Here is a 20,294-nt window from a genome sequence, read left to right as displayed (position 1 = left end):
CTATTGCACATCACCAGGCTTTAAATTAGTGAAAACAAGTTGAAAAAATGAAACTTTCAAAGTTACCACAAATAAATATGGCAGCATATTTTGGGTTCTTTTTCAAGCTGAGATATTTAAAGACTAAGTATTAACAAAAGAAGTTAAAACAATATCTTCCAGTTAATATTAACAGTAAATCATGCATGATAAGGTTACATAGCTACCTATACTGTGTGTTGATATGAAATTGATAATCTGTTATTCGATAGTTTTATCTCCAGCAAATGTTGAGTTTGTTCCCACACAAATTCAAACGCTACCTGAAATATATTTTGGGCAAGATATATTGCTACTTTTGTACTTGTTATCAGTGCTGTCGTTGTTTGATGTAGCCCTGCCTACCATGTGCCAAGAGTGGATGTAGATGTATGGGCAATGTGTCATCCTAGAATGCTGCACTAATGGCTATGATTTCAGCTAAATGCTGCACTTGAGGCTGTAGGTTCCTCTTTGCAGCCTGGTAACATGAACCAGACAGGAAAACCTCCCTGCTTGTCAAGCCTCAGTCACTAGCAGATCCACTCATGCATGAACTGGACATTGTCAGTAGGAAAATAAATCCTGTATACTCCAGTAAACAGTAGGTGTGTAACATAGTCGGCCAGGACTGAAACAAGGGTGCATAGTGTGCACAGATAAGGCTTACTATTCGTGTGTCCGCTTTGTGGACTGGGTAGTCAGTTGACAGATATTAGTTGAGCTAACCTTGGCCTAAAAAGTTAAAAATTGCTTTCAAATTCCGCCGAGATATGCTCTTATGTAGTCACATGCTAGTCATGGAGTATTTGCTTGATCAGTCTGGGTTCAGGTCTATTTTAGACGATAGATACAACAAATATGCTTCAAATTCATTTTGAGGTTTTCCATTTAAAGAATATGGCAGACATGATAGTGTTGAGATAATGTCGTATTAAACATATATAGGTATCCTGTCTTCAAATGTTTTTATACAGTTATACATCATAGTGTAAATATACACATTATTGATAACATATACTAGTACTCATATTCCATCACAATTCACAGCATGGTACTTGAATATACCATCATATGTTATGGATCCAGTAGTATTATCATACGTTGATATTGTTTAACATATTGTTATAACACACTGATATAGTATACCATTTTCATAATTTTAAGACATCATTATGTCATTATGATTACTGTGTTTCAATTTTAGCATAATTTATGATGAAAGAAATTATCAGTTCAAAATTGTCAAATCTGTATTCCATTTTAAAACATGATCATGATATATCGAGGATGTAACGATTAATTCTGGTCACATGAACCAGGCTTCAATGCATGACCAATTCAGCATTATGAATGGTAAACATAAGTACTGAAATGTGCCATTGGTATAATTTGTGATGGAAATTAGAATACAAAATAAATGATTATTCATTCTGAAAATTCTATAAAAATGAATTTTAAAAATGAATAATTATTCTGACCTTTCTGAGAAGTTATAAAAATGCTTCTTTTAAAATATTGTTTACAAAATTCATGTCTTGAAATGAAAGACCTAGTTTCTTCAATTCTGTGACATTGCAGAGTTTTTTAATAACAGAACAGTTCCATCAAAAACACCTATGTTGGATCTCTTTAGTCCTATATGATCACTGATGACACTGTTTCTGCATCAATGTATCACTGTATATGACGACAGCAGTGGCGTGATACAGTGTGGGAGCGAGTTTTCCACAGTGGATTGTATTTCCAATGATGTATGTGTGGACGGATTGATGATTCATTTCACATGTCGCACAAGATAGGTTCGCCGGTATCCCCACGTACATGCATATTTCATGTAAATTATGCATACATGTGTTGTGAAGGGCTTGCTAGGAGGCTTGGAGGTCAGGATTCTGGAAATGAGAAACATATTAAGTGTCAGTGTTCATGTTTTTGAAGACTTAAGTATTGTTTTTTGTTGTATTCATTTGTGAAATGAAACACCTGGAAAGATGTTGATTTGTAACGTTGTACACTTGCACAAAAGGTCAAGTATGTCACATCCTGTAATTTGCAGCTGTTGTAGCCTGGGTCATAGTTGCGCAAGTAAAAAACCTGGAGTATTGTATGTGCTTGGAATATTTTTTGTCCCATCAATGCAAAACGTACCAGGTATTATGACTACTTGTTCTGTTAAATGAGCATGTTCCTAGACATACTACTACTTCTTGTGGAGTGAGTTGGGTTAAACGCTGCTGTGAACAGTATTCCAGTTATATCACGTCATGTCAGCTTAATCTGAGAGGAAATCCCAAAGCGATGTGAGTCTCAGACGTGAAACACTTTGGTGAAACCATAAAGCACGGGTATGGTGCTGACAAACCTAGAAACATAATCGGGGTGAATCAGGATTAGAACCATGATGGGTTTCTGGCGTGCCCAAGGGACGTATTGGTATCAGAGCATGGCCCATGGAGCTAACATGCCAGGATCTGCTGGGTTCGAATCCAAGATTCACCACAGTGATGATTGTGGGTGTGTCTGCACCATATCGCTGCTTGTGGACTTCACTGAGGGGGTGAACGTCAATGACGTCCATCACGTCATCTCCTTCCATTCACACAAACACATTAAACTCTTCAAATTAGACACAATTTATGATTAACAAATTCTTTAATTACTGTAAAGGCGACGTTTTGCTGGACAATTGTATAAGGATCTATGCCGAAACGTCGCCTTTACAGTAATTGAAGAAGTTGTTATCCATAAATTGTGTCTTCTTTGTCATCTGTCAACTTCTAAGTAATTAATGCCTATCAAACAATACATTAAACTCTTATATAACTCAACACTGTTGTGAAAAAAAAAATGCCCAAATTTCAGAATATCTGGTAAGCTGGAACAGTGCTACCGTTAGCATCGCTCTTGAACCATGTGGATGGTCCTCCAGACACAAACCACCCGTGAAGATGCGGGGTAGAATAGGTCTTCAGCAACCCATGCTTGCCGTAACAGGTGACTATGCTTGTCGTAAGAGGCGACTGATGGGATCGGGTGGTCAGGTTCACTGATTTGGTTGATGCATGTCATCATATCCAAATTGTGTATATTGATGCTCATGATATCAATCACTGGATTGTCTGGTCCAGACTAGATTATTTACAGACCGCCGTCGTATAGCTGGAATATTGCTGAGAGCAGCGCTAAACAACAAACATACAAAAAACAAAACATACACAAACAGTTGCTGTTCTAACAGAAACATGCCAACACAAAGTACCCCCTGCTCAGAGCCTATGGTCTCCATGTACCAGAAAGTTCTATGATGTAATCTATTAATCAGTTGACACTTAATACCCTCTCACATGTTAGTCACCTCTCAACTAATGCACTAAACATTTTTGTGTGGAAATAGTCTACTGGTTATCTGATTATGAGTACAATAAGTGTAGTTTGTATGATTATTATTATTTTTTTATGGTAATTATTTTATTATGTTTCTTATCTACATGATATCTACATATACTGATGGAAATAAATAAGGGAACAATGAAAAAGAGAAGGAAATAAGCCTTACTGATAGTACATTTGAAATAGCGCACCTACAAATTCAACATGTCAGAATCAAATGTTGAGATGTGTTTGTGTGCCTTGTTTCCAATGTGTATCTGGCAGACATGGCTGGGAACGCATGATAGCATATCATTTTACTGTCTAAACTATGTGCTCCCTTATTCATTTCCATTGGTATACATACATCGTTCTCCATTGAGATTTTGGATTACCTTGTTGGAAGAATTATTTCTGAGATGGTTTTGCATTTCTATGGTGGTTGAACATTTGAATCAAATCTATAACAGGAATTCATGATGATGTCAGGGATTTTTATAGACCTGCTCAAAGGCTGACTTTCGGCTCCAAGTCTGCAGCAAAAGTCAGTTAAACTTCCCATATTGGATTCACAAATTTTCCAGTTCATGTTAATATAGTCATAACTTATGTTATGGCTTTGTAGAGGTATCTTGTATTATACCGACAACAGGGCCAATAAAATGGAAGAGGCATTAATGCTTAGTTTTGCATTATTGCATGGAGTCCAATGTTAAAATCCTTCTAAATTTAGGAACAAATGACTTTTTAAGAAATATCCCAATTTTAAATAAAATAATTATATTTTCCTAATTTGCTTGCCATGGGCACCTTGTTTAGAATCCTGGACAGGTCCCTGCATCTATTGGTGCAGTATTATGCATATCTTCCATATTTGCTTATTGTCTATTTTTGTAATATTAAAAACAAAGCATTTTTTTGTGACTGAAATTTTACTGATGTTACATTAAAATTGTGTATTAAGGCCATTATTTGGCTGAAATTTGTAATCACGTTTGAAATGAATATACAAGTCATTGAGACTAGTGTTTGTCACAATCCTCTTATAGGAGTGTCCTTTGTATACTACTCAAAAAAAAGTAAAGGACCACCTGATTTTATCATATCACTATACTTAATCTGCCATAGCATGGCAGATTAACTAAATTATGTGTACAGACTGGGTGTTCTGTAACTTCTTTTGAGTAGTATATATCGTTGTAAAAGCACAAACATTTTAACGAAAGAAAAAACCTAGTTATTCCCAGAAATGATAAAAATATGGTTATTTTAAGCCTGGCTCTTTGAAAGCTTTAGGTCGTCTGCACTCTGTGCTACTTGAAATTACTACATTCATGTTACCAGTAATGGCTTGTGTCAACATTACCTGGTAGTCAGGAGTTGCTCGGCCTATAAATTCTTGGGTATTATGTGTAGGTATCTCTAGGTGTGTTCCTGTACGTGCTGTAATACTTCCTATGAAACTATGTGGATTTTTGTGACTTATCACAAGGGGTGACTTTGGGGGCCTTTTTCCACTATTGCGACTGTCTTGCTATAGAAGCCCACACTATTGCTATAGTATTGTGATTGTAGTACACAAACTTTAAAGCTTGATATTTATGTTAATCAATGTAATAGAAATGAATTAAGTATTGCGAAATTCAAATATTGTATGTATTATTTATGACCAATTGCAAAAATTCAAACTATCGATTGTTATACATACTTTTGACAACACTTTTAGCATTTTTACACTCCTAGTGGTAAGAGGCAACTAACGGAATCGGGTGGTCAGGTTCGTTGAATTGTTTGAGGCATGTCAACGCATCACAGTTTCGTAGATTGATATTCATGATGTCAATCATTGGATGGTCTGGTCTAGCTCGAATATTGTGAAGTGCAGCGTTAAACAACAAACAAACAAACAAAACAAAGATTCCTGTTGACATAGTACTATTTTAAGGGAATCAATTGCAATAGTTTGATGTCGTTGCGGAATATGGAATATTTAAAAAAAGAAGTAAAAGAAATGAGTGAGTGAGTGAGTTGGGTTTAATGACGCTTTTAACATTATTTCAGTTATATCACGGCGTGTCAGCTTAATGTGGGAGGAAATCCTGAAGTGATGCAGGTCTCAGACGTTTACCACTTTGGTGAAACCCACGAGCACGGGTATGGTGCTCTGACAAACCTAGAAACATAATCTGGGCCAACCGGGATTCGAACCCACAATCATAGGTTTCTGGAGGCCCAAGGGACGCAACTCTGTGCAGTGAATCTCGGTAGACGACTGGGCCACCCGTGCCCCCCTAAAAGAAATGAGGAAAACAATGCCCCCTGATCCCACCCAGTGTTTGGCATATAGAGAATCTCACCCGAGTGTCTTTTGATATCAAATATATCAACGAGTGTCGATATATTTGATATCCAAAGACACAAGGGTGAGATTTTTTTTTTCATCTAACATCATTCTTCCAACTTTTTCAGTTTGTAGACAGTAATAAGCAGTGTCTTAAGTGTAAAAGGTACTGCTAACAGCTTCAGTAGCAGATCGAGCCATTAGTGATGTCATTTGATTGTGACGTCATGGTAACCAATGATGGGAGCCAGTTTTGGATGATAAAATTTTGAAACCCAACAAGACAATCGGGCAGGTGACTAATAAATGTTGCCATCCCATCTTCAAAGTCACTTGCCCGCATTAAGACATTTTAAATATTGAAATATCGCGAACAATAGGAGACAGATCACGTCTTGATTCAGTTCAAATAATGCAAACAATTACTTGAAAATTTACGAGGAGTTGTAATGGAACATGGTATGTAAGTAGTCTTAAAGTTATCTGCCCTACAGTTGGGCAGGTGGAGGAAAATTTCATGAAGCCCGACAGAAAACTTACCAGCCACGGGAAGGCAGGCAGGCAGGCAGTTTTTTTTATATTGATCCCACCTCAGACTCCCATGTGAGCCATCTGGTAAAATGATGAAATGATACAAATTGGGAGTTTTTATGTTTTGCTCGCTTAAGTCAATTCTTTTTAACTAAAGGTCAAGTATGTCACATCCTGTAATTTGCAGCTGTTGTGGCTCGGTCATAGTTGCACAAATAAAAAACATGGAGTATTGTATGTGTTTGGAATATTTCTTGTCCAGTCAATGCAAAATGTACCAGGTGATTTATTCCCTGCTGTCCTGATGCCTTCCAGTCTGTTGGTCCTCCCCGCTGTCCCAGGTCCCATTTCCAAGACATGAAATAGTGTTGGCCGGGTCATGAAAATTTTAAAAGAGAATTTTGTTTACTTGTCTTTTTTAAAAAGAATTAGAATCCATATCAGGTTGTTTTGTTTTGTTCAGTGATTAATCACATGAATAATTGTTTTAACATACATGAAACAGTGACAGTAATAACACAAGGATGTACAGCAGGCTAGGTAGCTTTTGAAGAAAATGTATAGGATCAGTTGACAATGTCGACCCTATAAGGAAATATTTTCTCTGAAAAACAAGTGAAATTTGATATGAGCCACTTGGTGTTGTGGTGCGAGTATAAGCTAGAGACATTCTACCATGCCCGTGATACCTGCTCGATATATAGGACTCCCTCGCCATGACATGTAAATATATATTTATCTAAATATAGGTCATTGTCTCACAAACATTGTGACAAGGCCAGTGTGCATACACATCTGTCAAATCGGGGAGTATATTTTATAGGACTGCCGACTCCGATATCATTGTTTTTGAAGAGCAGCCTTTGCCATGATTGTGGACTCGGGGCTCTTTGTCCTTGTGGGTTTTAGCAGCAAAGCTAACAGATGTTTTTGCTGAGCTCAATTTCTCACAAAAGGGGAAGGCGTTTATATTGTAGGGTGATTACCTGTGGGTGACATGTGATAGGTGAGGGAGAGTGCACTGTTTGGAAGGACGTTACTTTCTTCACCTTAGCAACGGGAAAAGTCTTTTGTTGGACCGCTCTTTACTGAGTGCAAAACTTGATAAGAAATCCTTGGACATGTAAGGTGGACCGTTTGAGATGGACTTCATGTATGTGACCTGACACATGGATTAGGAGTGCGTAGTTTAAGAAATAAACAATTAATAACAGTTCTCAGAAATATTGTATTTGGATCCAGAGGTTGGTTGCAGAGGTGAGCTTCAGCCATTTTGGGGAAACCCTCCATGTTACACTGTTGTGTGTTTTGGACACCCTAAATGTTAAACCATCGTGTGTTTTGGACACCCTAAATGTTAAACCATCGTGTGTTTTGGACACCCTAAATGTTAAACCATCGTGTGTTTTGGACACCCTAAATGTTAAACCATCGTGTGTTTTGGACACCCTAAATGTTAAACCATCGTGTGTTTTGGACACCCTAAATGTTAAACCATCGTGTGTTTTGGACACCCTAAATGTTAAACCATCGTGTGTTTTGGACACCCTAAATGTTAAACCATCGTGTGTTTTGGACACCCTAAATGTTAAACCATCGTGTGTTATGGACACACTCCATTTTAAACTATGGTGTGTTTTGGACACCCCCCATTTAAAACTATGGTCTGTTTTGGACACCCTCAATATTAAACTATCATGTGTTTTGGACACCTTCCATATTAAACTCTGGTGTGTTTTGGACACCCTCTATGTTAAACTATGGTGTGTTTGGGACACCCTCCATGTTAAACTGTTGTGTGTTTTGGACACCCTACATGACAAACTATCTTGTGTTTTGGACACCCTACATGACAAACTATTGCATGTTTTGGACACCCTCCATGTTAAACTATGGTCTGTTTTGGACACCCAGCTTGTCATATAATGCCTTTTTGTTCACTTGGAAACTTAGGTGTAGTGTGTACCCCCGTCTTATCATAATCCTTGTTACACCTCTGTACTGTAGAATAAAATATTCTGACAATTTTTCAAAAGAATAAGATTTTGAGAACTTTCATATCAGTCCAAATGACATGGTTTCCGGAATAAGTAAATGAAATAATTCTCAGATTGACTGGGTCTTCTAGTTTTGCAATAGATGTATGCAATTAAATATTTTGATGGAATTGAAATTATTAGCATTGAGAAGGCTAAATGGCATAGGTGTCTCTTTCTCCTAATGGGATATATGATGTGATTTATGTGTGGACTGAAGGTTACAGCTGCCTTAGGGCAAGACCACCACTGGAACATATCATATAGCTTCATTATGGACGGCATGCTTGGGAGGAAGGCCGTTATGGCAGCATTCATCATAGTTACTGCACAAATTGAGGTATTGGCTATTGTCAGAACAAGGACAATTTCATATGTAAATGTATTGATATTAACATTTTCACCTAAAATATAGCTTTTCACCCAACTGACAAATTGATAAGTGTTAGATTTTAAGGCTTTTTGAGTCAGCCACAGTAATGAATCAGAAAAAATATATATGGCTTTTCACCCCTCTGACAAATTAATAACAATGTTAGATTTTAAGGCTTTTTGTGTCCACCACAGTAATGACTCAGAGTATTTTTTTATGAGAACCTTTGAATTTCATGCTTTTTCTTGAACACTGTCTTATGGCCTGTTACAATCCTTGACTGTCTCCCCAGGGAAGATCTGGGTTAGATGTGGTCTTCAGCAACCCATACTTGTTGTGTAAGAGGTGACGAACAGGTGGTCAAGCTCGCTGACTTGGTTGATGCATGTCATTGTATCCTAAATGTGTACATCGATGCTCATATTGACAATCACTGGATTGTCTGATCCAGATTTGATTATTTTACAGTCCGCTCTCATTCAGCAGGAATATTGCTGAGTGCGTTGTTAAGCAATAAACAACAAAACCTTGGCAATCTTTTCAATTTGATAATAGAAGACCATTTATGGATCGTTTTCGTTCATCTTGAAAATTCCAATGATTTTGGTAAAGAGCATGAAAATACATTTTTTCACCTATATTTTGTTGATTGAAGAACAAAAAACGCTAAGTACCTAAGGCAATCTGTATGCCTTCCTGAAACTCACTCATCTGGAACAATGTAATTTGTCTTATTTCACAATTTGTTTAAATTGGATGACTGATATGTAATGTGTCCCACTGTCATCAGCTATAGAAACTAACTGTTTTTGTCTGCTAGTCCTTATAATGGTAACATGTAGCAAAACCCTCAAAAATAGCAAATGTCTACTAGTCCTTCTGATACCTTACACTTTGGCAGTTTGGAGGGAACTATAGGACTAGTCCCAATTTCTAACGCTGTTCAGATGTAGTGTTTGATAAGAACAATGCTTACAAGGTATCAGGTTGAGATTAAGATGAATATTCAGTCTATTTCCTGCCTTTGAAACAAATATCAAATATGGTGTGACAACAGATACTGATGTGATTCCCAGAACAGTCAACAGATAATATAGAAACGCACAGGATTAGGTTACCACTCATAAAAGGCTGCACAATGGCTCCAATACAAGGCAGCATCAATAAATATAAGGCCCTATTACGTAAGTCAGTGTGCTCATAAATGTCCAGAATTATTCACAGTTGAATGACTTGAATGAGGCATGTGCTCCATTCTTGAATCAAGGAAACAGTGTTGGAAGAAGGCAGAAAGATAGGAGTCCTATCTGTATTTGGTCGTTAAGGTCTCGAATAGCCCTCATTTCACTCTCCCAAAGGTAAAGTCAGCCTTACAGAAACTTGTCACACTGTGTAGTCAGTCTAAGTGTTGATACGCAAAGGTGGATAACTCTCAAGTACTCTGGTTGTCACATAGCATTAATAAAAAGATCCAGAAACAATGGCACTTGACATTTCACGAGCGCTTCAATTAGCTGCCACTAACAATCAGCAGATATAAAGTCGACTACCATATAACAATACAGACTGTCTGACAGTCATTCTATAAACTATTAATTAAAATCGTGATATCACTGCAGATGTACTTAGGGATGAGAGTGTGATTTAAATTTTGTTTCATCTGCGATATTGCATAAATGACAAATTAGTAAAAAGATGTACACAGATACATAAGAGAGAATCATGACACTGTTTTGATTAGTATGAATAAGAATTTACCTTTCTAAACTTGGAACTGTTAGATTAATATGAATGAGGATTTATCCCTAAATTAGAAACCGTTCACATTACTATGAGTAAGAATTTATGCTTCTGAAATAGTGCCTATTTTGATGGATATGAATGAGAATTTATCCCTCTAAAGTAGCAGTTGTATGAATTAATATGAATGAGGATTTTCCCCTAAATTAGGAACTGTTTAGATTTATGTAAGTGAGTAAATATCCCCCTAAACTAGCAATTGTTAGATCTTGTTCACCCTTCTTTTTTGTTGTGAATGAGGATTTCCGTTGACAAACTGGAGATGGATTGTCGACTTCCTGGAAGCCAGGGCATTGATGACTTTAAGCAGTAATTTAGGTCCATGCTATGTTCAGGTATTGATCATTTCTAGAAACATCATACACCTGACATGATGATAGATGACAAGTCCCTTACAATAGATATGGTAGGAAATATTCTTTTAATAGAGTGTCGTAAATCTACTTTAATCTGGCTCTTGCCAAACTTGAAAAAATTGTGTTTGGATGAAATTAAGGGGCTTGAAAAAAGATGTAGGATAGACACCACATCGATCTACTGCTAGTTCTGACAGTTCTTGTTTTGGTTTCATGTGAAGACCTTAGTACACCCTTAACTCCTTCTCCACAAACGAGTTAAAAGCAGCGTTAAACCCCTCACTCACTCACTCACTCATAGCCATTAATTACGATGATCCCAAGAAGTTACAGTGTGAAATAGCAAATCAAACGTGATCACATGTGATCAAAACATTTTATATGTTAAATCTGGACACACAGGAAACAAGTGATGTTTTCCCGCCTTGCACATGCACAGTTGCATTTCCTTTGGAGGATAGGGATTTCCTCACAACTATTAGATATGCTGGCAGTGAAGAGGACGTCTTTTGAAAATCTCAAGCTTTTATAGTGTGATTGCCATCCAAAATAGGATTTTACGGCTATGATGTAATATAGGTAGTATTGTTAGAATTATACTCAACAATAACTATTGTTTGAGCACCTGTCTTGTTTTCATAGTGTTTGTATGTGTGACTTATTCCTGTTTCTTTTGTTTCAGAGGTAAATCTCCACAGATGCTATGAGCAAGGAGGACAAACCTGCGCCAAGTCCGGTCCATGGACTGTTTGATGCAGCCAGCCACTTGCTGGGTATGTACTCTGCACCATCCTGAGTTATCCAGGGTATAATCTTCTTTCATTTATCATAAATACCCTGGACCGATTTTCTGCTATTTCTTTGTTTTGAGCCTGATTTGAAATGATGCTATGCTACAGGTTACCTTTCATTCAAATTACTCACAAGTGAGAGTTTGTATTAAGAGAGATGGCGATTTTGTGGCTAATGTGTCTTGGGCAATTATCATAATAGAAAGTAGATATTATTCATTCAACCCCGCCCCAAATGAAAACCCTTCCGTGGTTTAGTGGATAAGGTGTCTACCTGGAGAGCTGAAGGTCAGTGGTTAGATTCGCACTTGAGTCATACCAAAAGGTGTTATAAGGTTGTACTTGTTGTTACCCTGCCTGGCTCGACACTGAGGGGATGAAACAAGGACTGTTCAGCTCTAGTCAGTATACCATGTCTGAGTACGGTATCCATGTTAAACACGACACACACGTGTGAATGCATGTCGCTATGTGAATGTGGTAATCTTAAACGCGGTGTTAAACCCCATTTGACCTCAACATGTTATATGTAATAGTGTAGACAGAGTTCCTTTGCCAGGTGGGTTCCGTGTGTGGAATTCCAGCACACAATAATTCCCCATCAGCGATTCCTACTCCAAGGCGACACCCCATATTACAGCTGAAATTCTGTTCAAACCAGTGTTAAACCCAAATCACTCACTCATGAATACTCACGATGTCCTTCCATCTTCCAGGTCCCCCGCCACTGGGATCTGCCGTATCTCCGGGTGGCCTCCCCTTCCCAGCACTCGCACACCTCCCTGCTTTCTCATTCCTTGGTCGACCCCCGGGTTTCCCCCCCTCGGCGCTCTTCGGGTCCCTCGGAGCCTTGCCAAACCCCCTGTTTGCTCATGGCCCAAACCCAGTCACAGGTATGTTGTGTGTGTTTGTATCGTCCACTCTCTGGCGGGCCACTCTGGGCTTCCCATCAACATTAAACTGACGCGCTGTCATTAGTTGAATATGGCTCAAAGGTGGTTTTTATCCCAACTCACTCACTGACTTTGGTGAGTGATGATCTCTGAGTGTTGGGTTTTTGAAATTTTCCATGCATGATTGTATGCAAGCAACTTCAAATTAGAGGGGTAATGGTGATTTATTTTGCCTATTTTACGCAAATATGCAACTTAACTGGAGCTCTGCATGTTGGACTTGGTTCATGGTCCTTGACTCGTGTTCTGGTAATGTCAGATATAAATATATATGTATATGTAGGATATACATATACCTGACGTCCGGTTGCCATGGTTTTGTCAGTGATATATGTGTTTTATTTTATGCATTTAGGCAATGATAAGAATATTACCCTTACAAACGATATTACCAGGTTTTAAAATATTTATCTTTGGAATGGTGCGGCATGTTTTCATGTCAGTGATACAGTGTTACAACAAGGCTCCAGTGACAAATGTGGTGCCACATGTCTTGAACAATTCCTGACAAATGCCAAACTCTCATATAGAGCCATAGCATATTCCTTTCCAACCCACTGGTTGATTCAGTAACTGTGCCATCAAAATAAAAGGTCACATGGATAATGAAAGTTGCTAAAGTACCAGTATCATGGTTGTTTTGGATATCAGCCTCTTGGGGATTCTGGGTTAGAATATGTCCCCAGCAACCTATGCTGGTCATACCATGGGGATTGCGGGTTAGAATGTGCCCCCAGCAACCTATGCTGGTCGTACCATGGGGATTGCGGGTTAGAATGTGCCCCCAGCAACCTATGCTGGTCGTACCATGGGGATTCTGGGTTAGAATAGGTCCCCAGCAACCTATGCTGGTCGTACCATGGGGATTCTGGGTAAGAATAAGTCCCCAGCAACCTATGCTGGTTGTACCATGGGGATTCCGGGTTAGAATATGTCCTTAGCAACCTAGATGCTGGTCGTGCAATGGCATTCTGGGTTATATATGTCCCTAGCAACCTGTGCTGGTTGATTCATGGGAATTCTCGGGTTAGAAAATGTCCCTAGCAACCTATTCTGGTCGTACCATTTGTACCATTTGTGTTTGGCGATTACGAGGGGCAATTTTGAGACCCATGCAATTAAGATTATGCATAAGAAACTTGTTTTGCAATTTGTAATTCTTGTAAGGAGACAGTTACTGATGATCATGTATTAACTGTCTCTGAGTACAGGGATGATACATGGATGCATCGGTGGATACAGATTTGTTACTGCTCGATACTGTATGGATCACAATCGCACACTAAGTTAAAAGTATGAATTCTAACCTTAAATGTATTCTTTAGTAAATGTTACACCAAACACTTATTACAAGTGAAAATGAGTTGTGAAAACATACATACTTTCATCCATTGCGCCATACTTGCCACTGCCAATAGTAAATTGTTAGTGTGCCAGGTATTTGGCCATCTTGTCTATGAAAAAGATGACCTACAAAGCACTTATAAGAGCATATGCAAGTATCATGATGCCTATCGGATCGTGAGCAAGGTATCGTGATGCGTATCGAATCGCACAGTTGTTGTATCGTCCCAGCCCTACTGTCTCTTCTGGATAGACCAACTAGTGAAGGAATAGATAGTCATGACAGATTAACTATAGTGATATGAAAGAATGGCTCTTAACTTTTTTGGAGTAGTATATGATGATGGCACGGACCCTATCCATGCTTTCACGGGTTTGTCTGGACGAGACCTGATTATATACAGACTGCCATTGAATGGTTATAACAGTGCTCCATGCACTGTAACGATAATCCATTCACCAACCATACACTGAAAAAGTGGAATCAATGGCCAGAGGACTTCTACTTTGGTAATAGTTCGGATCCCAAAACTAATGTGGATGAGACCCATGAAGATCCGGGGTAGAATAAGTCTTCAGCAACCCATGCTTGCCATAAAAGGCGACTATGCTTGTCGTAAGAGACGACTGACGGGATCGGGTGGTCCGGCTCGCAGACTTAATTGATGCATGTCATCGATCCCAATTGTATAGATCGATGCTCATGATGTCAATCTCTGGAATGTCTGGTCCAGACTTGATTAATTACAGACCGCTGTCATATAGCTGGATTATTGTTAAGTGTGGTGTTAAACAAGCAAACAAACAAACAAACAAACAAACTAATGTGGATGGACAGACTTTTAAGGAAGAGGCTGTTTAGGATGTTCTGTACTGGTATGTTTTTTCTATTGATGACTTGTAAGAACATGTGGCTGAGATGGGTCTTCACTACCTTCCATGTTATGTCTTCAGGGAAAAAATAGATCTTACAAGACACTCATGAAATTAATTTCAAGAGGTTTGAGTCGAGGTACATGTCATTTCAAGCCCTTTGGCACCTGCCCAACATAACATAGCCAGTCACTTCACATTTACCTCTTGTATTAGCACCAGCCAGTGAGTGATTTTCAGATGGGGTGCTGATTGGTTTCGTTCCATCCGTGAGGCTATCACCAACTTGCCAGTATACAGAATTTGTCAGGGAACTGAATCTCAATGGGGCAAATTTCATTGTGCTGGAAAATTATATTTTTGCTGCCTTTGTCTTGTAAATTACACGGAAGTACAGATTACCATTTTATTATATATTAACCTGTTCCATTTATAAACTGAAACTATGTTATTCTCAGTATCAAGTTGATATTCTTCTCATTCCTATGAGGGAAGGTAGGCTAGCCTTGTGGTTAAAGTGTTAGCTTGTCATGCCGAAGACCTGGGTTTGTTTCCCCCCATGGGTACAATGTGTGAAGGTCATCATGGTGTTTTCGTAGAGGGGAATGTCCGAGTAACTCTCCACTCCTTATAAATAATGGAGCAGAGGCCCTGCAAGGTTCGAGGCCCATTATTTTAAAGGAATGGAGTTACGAGTATATTCCCCTACTTAAAACAAATCTCTACCTTTACACTTTGACAAAACATTCTAAAGAGTCATAAAACATTCATTGTAAAGATCAGCTCGCAACAGAGCACGTGCAACAGCGGCAGAGAACACAGTCAACTCTCCATTCCCTAAAAATAATGGAGCGCTCAAACAATTGAATGACATCACAGGTGTGTTTTAATGTCAGGATATGGCATGTATTAGTTGGGTCAGGTGTTAAAAAGGTGCCTTACGGAACGATTTACTCACCTTCAGTGACACCTTAGTCATAAGTATTGGGTGATTTCTAAATAAATGATCATGGCATTTTCCACAGATTCCGGTTTAGAATAGGTCTTCAGCAACCCATGCTTGCCTTAAAAGGTGACTATGCTTGTCGTAAAAGGCGACTAACGGGATTGTGTGGTCAGGCTTGCTGACTTGGTTGATGCTGACATCGATCCCAATTGCGTGGATTGATGCTCATGATATTAATCACTGGATTGTCTGGTCCAGACTCAATTATTTACAGACCGCCGTCATATAGCTGGAATATTGCTGAGTGTGGCGTCAAACAACAAACAAACAAACAATATGCTTATACAGTGTAGAACTTGAAGCCAGCCATTCTTTTGCACACCACATTTGGTTAGCAAGGACACTATTTGCAAATATATTCTTTTACAGCATGTGTAAATATTTCGAGTGATACAAGTTATTTGAATAGAAGTTGAGCCTGCTCAAAGGATTATCAGGTTGATGAAAAGATGTACATTTAAATACACGACCAAAAATTGTAAATGGTTGAAATTGTTGGTTTTGTGTGTAATTGTGTATGTTAATGTGAGGCAAATATTAGGATGCTTTGGTGCATGAGTGGTTCGCTATATGTATCGATGGGCTCAGTTACTCTTTAGTACATGCTCATTCAGACGGACAGACTACAATGCGCCAGCAGCTTAGAAACATTTACCATATAGGAATAGTGTTGTCTACCGCATCCGTGGCTGTCCCAGTTGTCCCCCTTTGGTGCCAGGTTCCTGTGATCATGGGTTTTATCCACGATTAGACCTGATTATCATGTTTAGTTGTCAGCACGACACCTGTGCTTGTTGGTTCATGAATGTGGTCAACAACCAAGACCTGAAGTTTTCTTTTTTATATTTTTTTGTTTACCCGGTATACAAACTCTTCCAGGCATCTGTATACATTAAATGTCCTAGGATATGATTCACTTAAAGCATCAATGTTAGGTAGGATTGTATATCCTCCCAAACTGGCTAATCACTTTGATCTGATTGAGCGGAATCTCCATTGAGATACAAAGAATTGTATCACAAAGCTTTATAGACCATTGTGACATCATCGGTTACCATGACATCACAATCAAATGGCATCACTAATCTTTTTGGTAAGTTTTACATTCAAGACACTGGTTATTAAAGTTTGCAAACGGAAAAAGTTGGAGAATGATTTTTGATGATAAATAGAAATTCAGCTGAGTCTTTTGTCAGATATATCAACTCAACTCGATCAAGACTTAAAACCCCTCGGCAAGCCTGGGAGGTTAAAAGACTAATGTTGATATATCTTATGTCAAAAGACACTGGGCTGAAATTCTCTATGAATGCAGTGTATTTTCATCAAGTAAAGACACAAAGCAAATATTGTCTGTTGCTTGCACAAGCAGAGTGTATAATAGTGAGGCCGACAGGCATGAAAATCTAGAATTTATTATGGTTAGGCGTTGAACTAGCTGGTTCTCTCATCATATATTTGATTAATGTTGGTTGATGGTTTGTTGTTTAACGCCGCACTCAGCAATATTCCAGCTATATGACGGCCGTCTAAATAATTGAGTCTGGGCCAGACAATCCAGTGATTGACATCATGAGCATCGATCCATGCAATTATGATCGATGACATACATCAACCAAGTCAGCACGCCTGACCACTTGATTCCGTTAGTCGCCTCTTACAACAAGTATAGTCACCTTTTAAAGCAAGCATTGGCTGCTGAAGACCTATTCTACTTTGGATCTTCACAAGTTAACGGGAGATATTGTTCCTTATATCAACCACTGGTTTGCTTGTCGCAACTTGATTAAATCCTGGCTGGTGTGATATTGCTGACTGTGATGTAAGACAACCAGAACCTGATGACACGGATCATTGCTCACAATGAGTTTGATCCAGGATCAAGTGCTTCCATGCAGGAGTGCATTAACTGTGTTAATTCTAATTAATCCACAAAACACCAGTCACTCAATGGAGGCCAGACCCATGAAGATCTGGGGTAGAATAGGTCTTCAAAAGGCAACTATGCTTGTCGTAAGAGGCGACTAACGGGATTGGGTGGTCAGACTCGGTGACTTGGTTGAATCATGTCATCATATCCCAATTTTGTGGATTGATACTCATTATATCAATCACTTGAATGTCCAATCCAGATTTGATTATTTACAGACCGCTGTCATATAGCTGGAATATTGCTGAGTGCGGCGTTAAACAAAAAAAAAATCAATGGAGGCCAGATATGCTCTGAATAGGAATATTTAACTATAGTTCCTGGATGTCAGCTGTGATATCTTGCCTGATTGCCTGTCACTAGTGTTATGATTGCTTTCATGTGACAGCAGTATGTGCAACCTGACCCTATACCCTGTTTCCTGATGAAACTGGTACCCATGCAGGAAAGTCCTACTAGTTTACGCAAACACTTTGCCTTACACTGCTGATGTCAGTATCACATGAAATGTCACAGCTGCAAGTCAGCGAGGAAATCTGGAAATTTATTGCTTGTGTCTGACAAGGACAGTCAACAAATATGGCCGAATCTTGGAAAGCTCCAGTGTTGGAGTTACCTGATCAATGAATAGCAGCTGAAACTAAAATTAAGATGATATTTTGAGATACAATCTGATAGCTATTGAGGGTTGACTTGGGACTTGAATTATTGAATGTTGATCTGCTAGTCGATCTGTTGTTACTGTCAAGAATAAAACATCAAGGTTTTATATGCTTGAAAGTGCCTCCTATGTGTTGGAGCACGGGTTCCCCAATCGTCTAAAGCGCCACAATTTGCTGCGCAGAGTTATGTCCCTTTGGCACGCCAGAAACGTGCGATCACAGGTTTGAATCCCTGTTCGCCCTGATTATATATCTAGGTTTGTCAGCACCATACACTTGCGTGGGATTAGCGAAAGTGGTAAACGTCTAAGGCATGCATCACTTAGGGCTTTCCTCCCACATTAAGCTGACATGCCGTGATAGAACTGGAATACTGTTCAAAGCAGCCTTAAACCCAACTCACAGTCGTGGTCAGAATAAAACATCAAAGCTTCGAAGGACCTCCAAAATGTAAATTTGTCAAGATAATAATTTGGAAGTAGGAAAATAGGGCATATATGTATATTCGTCATGAGGGGCTTCCCGGGAAGGACAGTTCCTTATTATCCCATGCTTGTCCTTAAACCCAGCTGAAGTAAGATTGCATGTCTTTGTACTCTGATGGATTGATGCTCATGTTATCAACCACTTGTCGACCAAGATCCAGTTGATATCTGTCTGCTGTGATATAGCTGGAAAACTGCTGACACCAGCATAAAATAACATTCACTCACCTCCAAGACACTTTCGAAGAATAAGCAGCCTCTTACCTTAATGACAGTATATCCTGATCAGTGAGTGAACCAAGTGTAATCGACCTGCAGTCGTTACCACGCATTACCTAAAATTATCATAACCTAAAGGTATATTAATTATACAAAAAAATGGGGGGAATGTTTTGACGCATGAAAAAAAAAGAAAAAAAGAACATCTTAAGTTGAGCCATGCCTAGCCTATGGGTACTGACGCTTTATCTGCTCAATAGGTGGCGCCGACTGGTGGCGATCTGCGTCTGAGCAGGCTCGTAGACTTGCGGAGGGTACAGGGCTGGAGGTATATGCTGGCAGTTTGGGCAGTGTGCTGCCTCCATCTTTCTCACCACTCGCCACAGGGCTGGAGTTCCCCCACCGTGTGGGGCTCGAGCACCTGCTGCGAGCCCCTGTCGACATGGATCACAGTAAGCACGGGCAAACACTCGAGTCAATCGCTTCGTAGGACGCTCGCTCACAGTCTCGCTCGCAACCTCGCTCAGTCGCTCTTGGTGTTGTTGTTTGTCCACGTGAAGTAGATTGCACTCTTCCAGTCATGAGAAACTAACAAGATCGAAATTATACTTGATATTTATTGATTCCATTTGAATAAAGAAATGTCACGAAAATCGAGAGTTGTATTTGAAGTTGTTTCAAAGTTTTTGGGCTATTTGTTTGTTTAACTTTGTAGCTGCCTGCAAATGTAACATCAAAGTCTAATTAAGATTGCAATATTGATGAATTTCAAACAACTAATTCTTGAAGTATGACATGTCTGTATTAACAATATTTTTATTGAATCTCAATGATATGAATTAGCATATGAGTATCTATTTAAGAAAGTTAACCTAAAAAGTTAATAAGATTTATATTTTAAGTTTACCAAGATAATATTTGCTATCTCATGGCTGGTTTTGAAAGTGGTCTTGTGACGGACTTACGTGTTGTCTTGTGTAGTTCTATATACATAATCAATCGTGCACCTAGACTCTCCTCTCTCATCACCATCTTTTCTGTCATGGAGTGTGTTGGCTCTCTATTTTGAAATTGTCACCTCATTACTCAGTGCTTTTTTCCCATCCTCTTCAAACACTAGAAAATCTACACGACTATTGGTTTCATTAAAGATTGAATTCAAAAGAAATTAATATGCGATTATTGTATTTACGTATACAAAATT

The 20,294-nt window shown here is 38.9% G+C and overlaps 1 protein-coding gene across 20 annotated transcripts in view; it reads left to right on the top strand.

Moving 5' to 3' along the window:
* The window catches only part of LOC124150819 (bromodomain adjacent to zinc finger domain protein 2B-like), a 113,459-nt gene that overhangs the window by 43,559 nt on the left and 49,606 nt on the right, over nt 1-20,294 (top strand). For 18 of the 20 annotated variants that reach the window (XM_046522921.2, XM_046522982.2, XM_046522937.2 and 15 more), the window contains exons 3-5: nt 11,510-11,600; nt 12,335-12,511; nt 19,351-19,542. In XM_046522921.2, coding sequence (XP_046378877.2) covers nt 11,531-11,600; nt 12,335-12,511; nt 19,351-19,542 — 439 coding nt within the window. In that variant the 5' untranslated portion in view covers nt 11,510-11,530. The remainder of the gene's footprint in view (nt 1-11,509; nt 11,601-12,334; nt 12,512-19,350; nt 19,543-20,294) is intronic. The other 2 variants (XM_046523045.2, XM_046523055.2) reach the window with 1 other exon arrangement.

The sequence above is a fragment of the Haliotis rufescens genome, unplaced genomic scaffold (genome assembly GCF_023055435.1).
Source record: "Haliotis rufescens isolate VD_foot unplaced genomic scaffold, xgHalRufe1.0.p SCAF_4, whole genome shotgun sequence".
NCBI lineage: Eukaryota > Metazoa > Mollusca > Gastropoda > Lepetellida > Haliotidae > Haliotis > Haliotis rufescens.
Note: the sequence above shows the minus strand (reverse complement) of the source record. Positions and strands in the feature narration are given on the sequence as shown.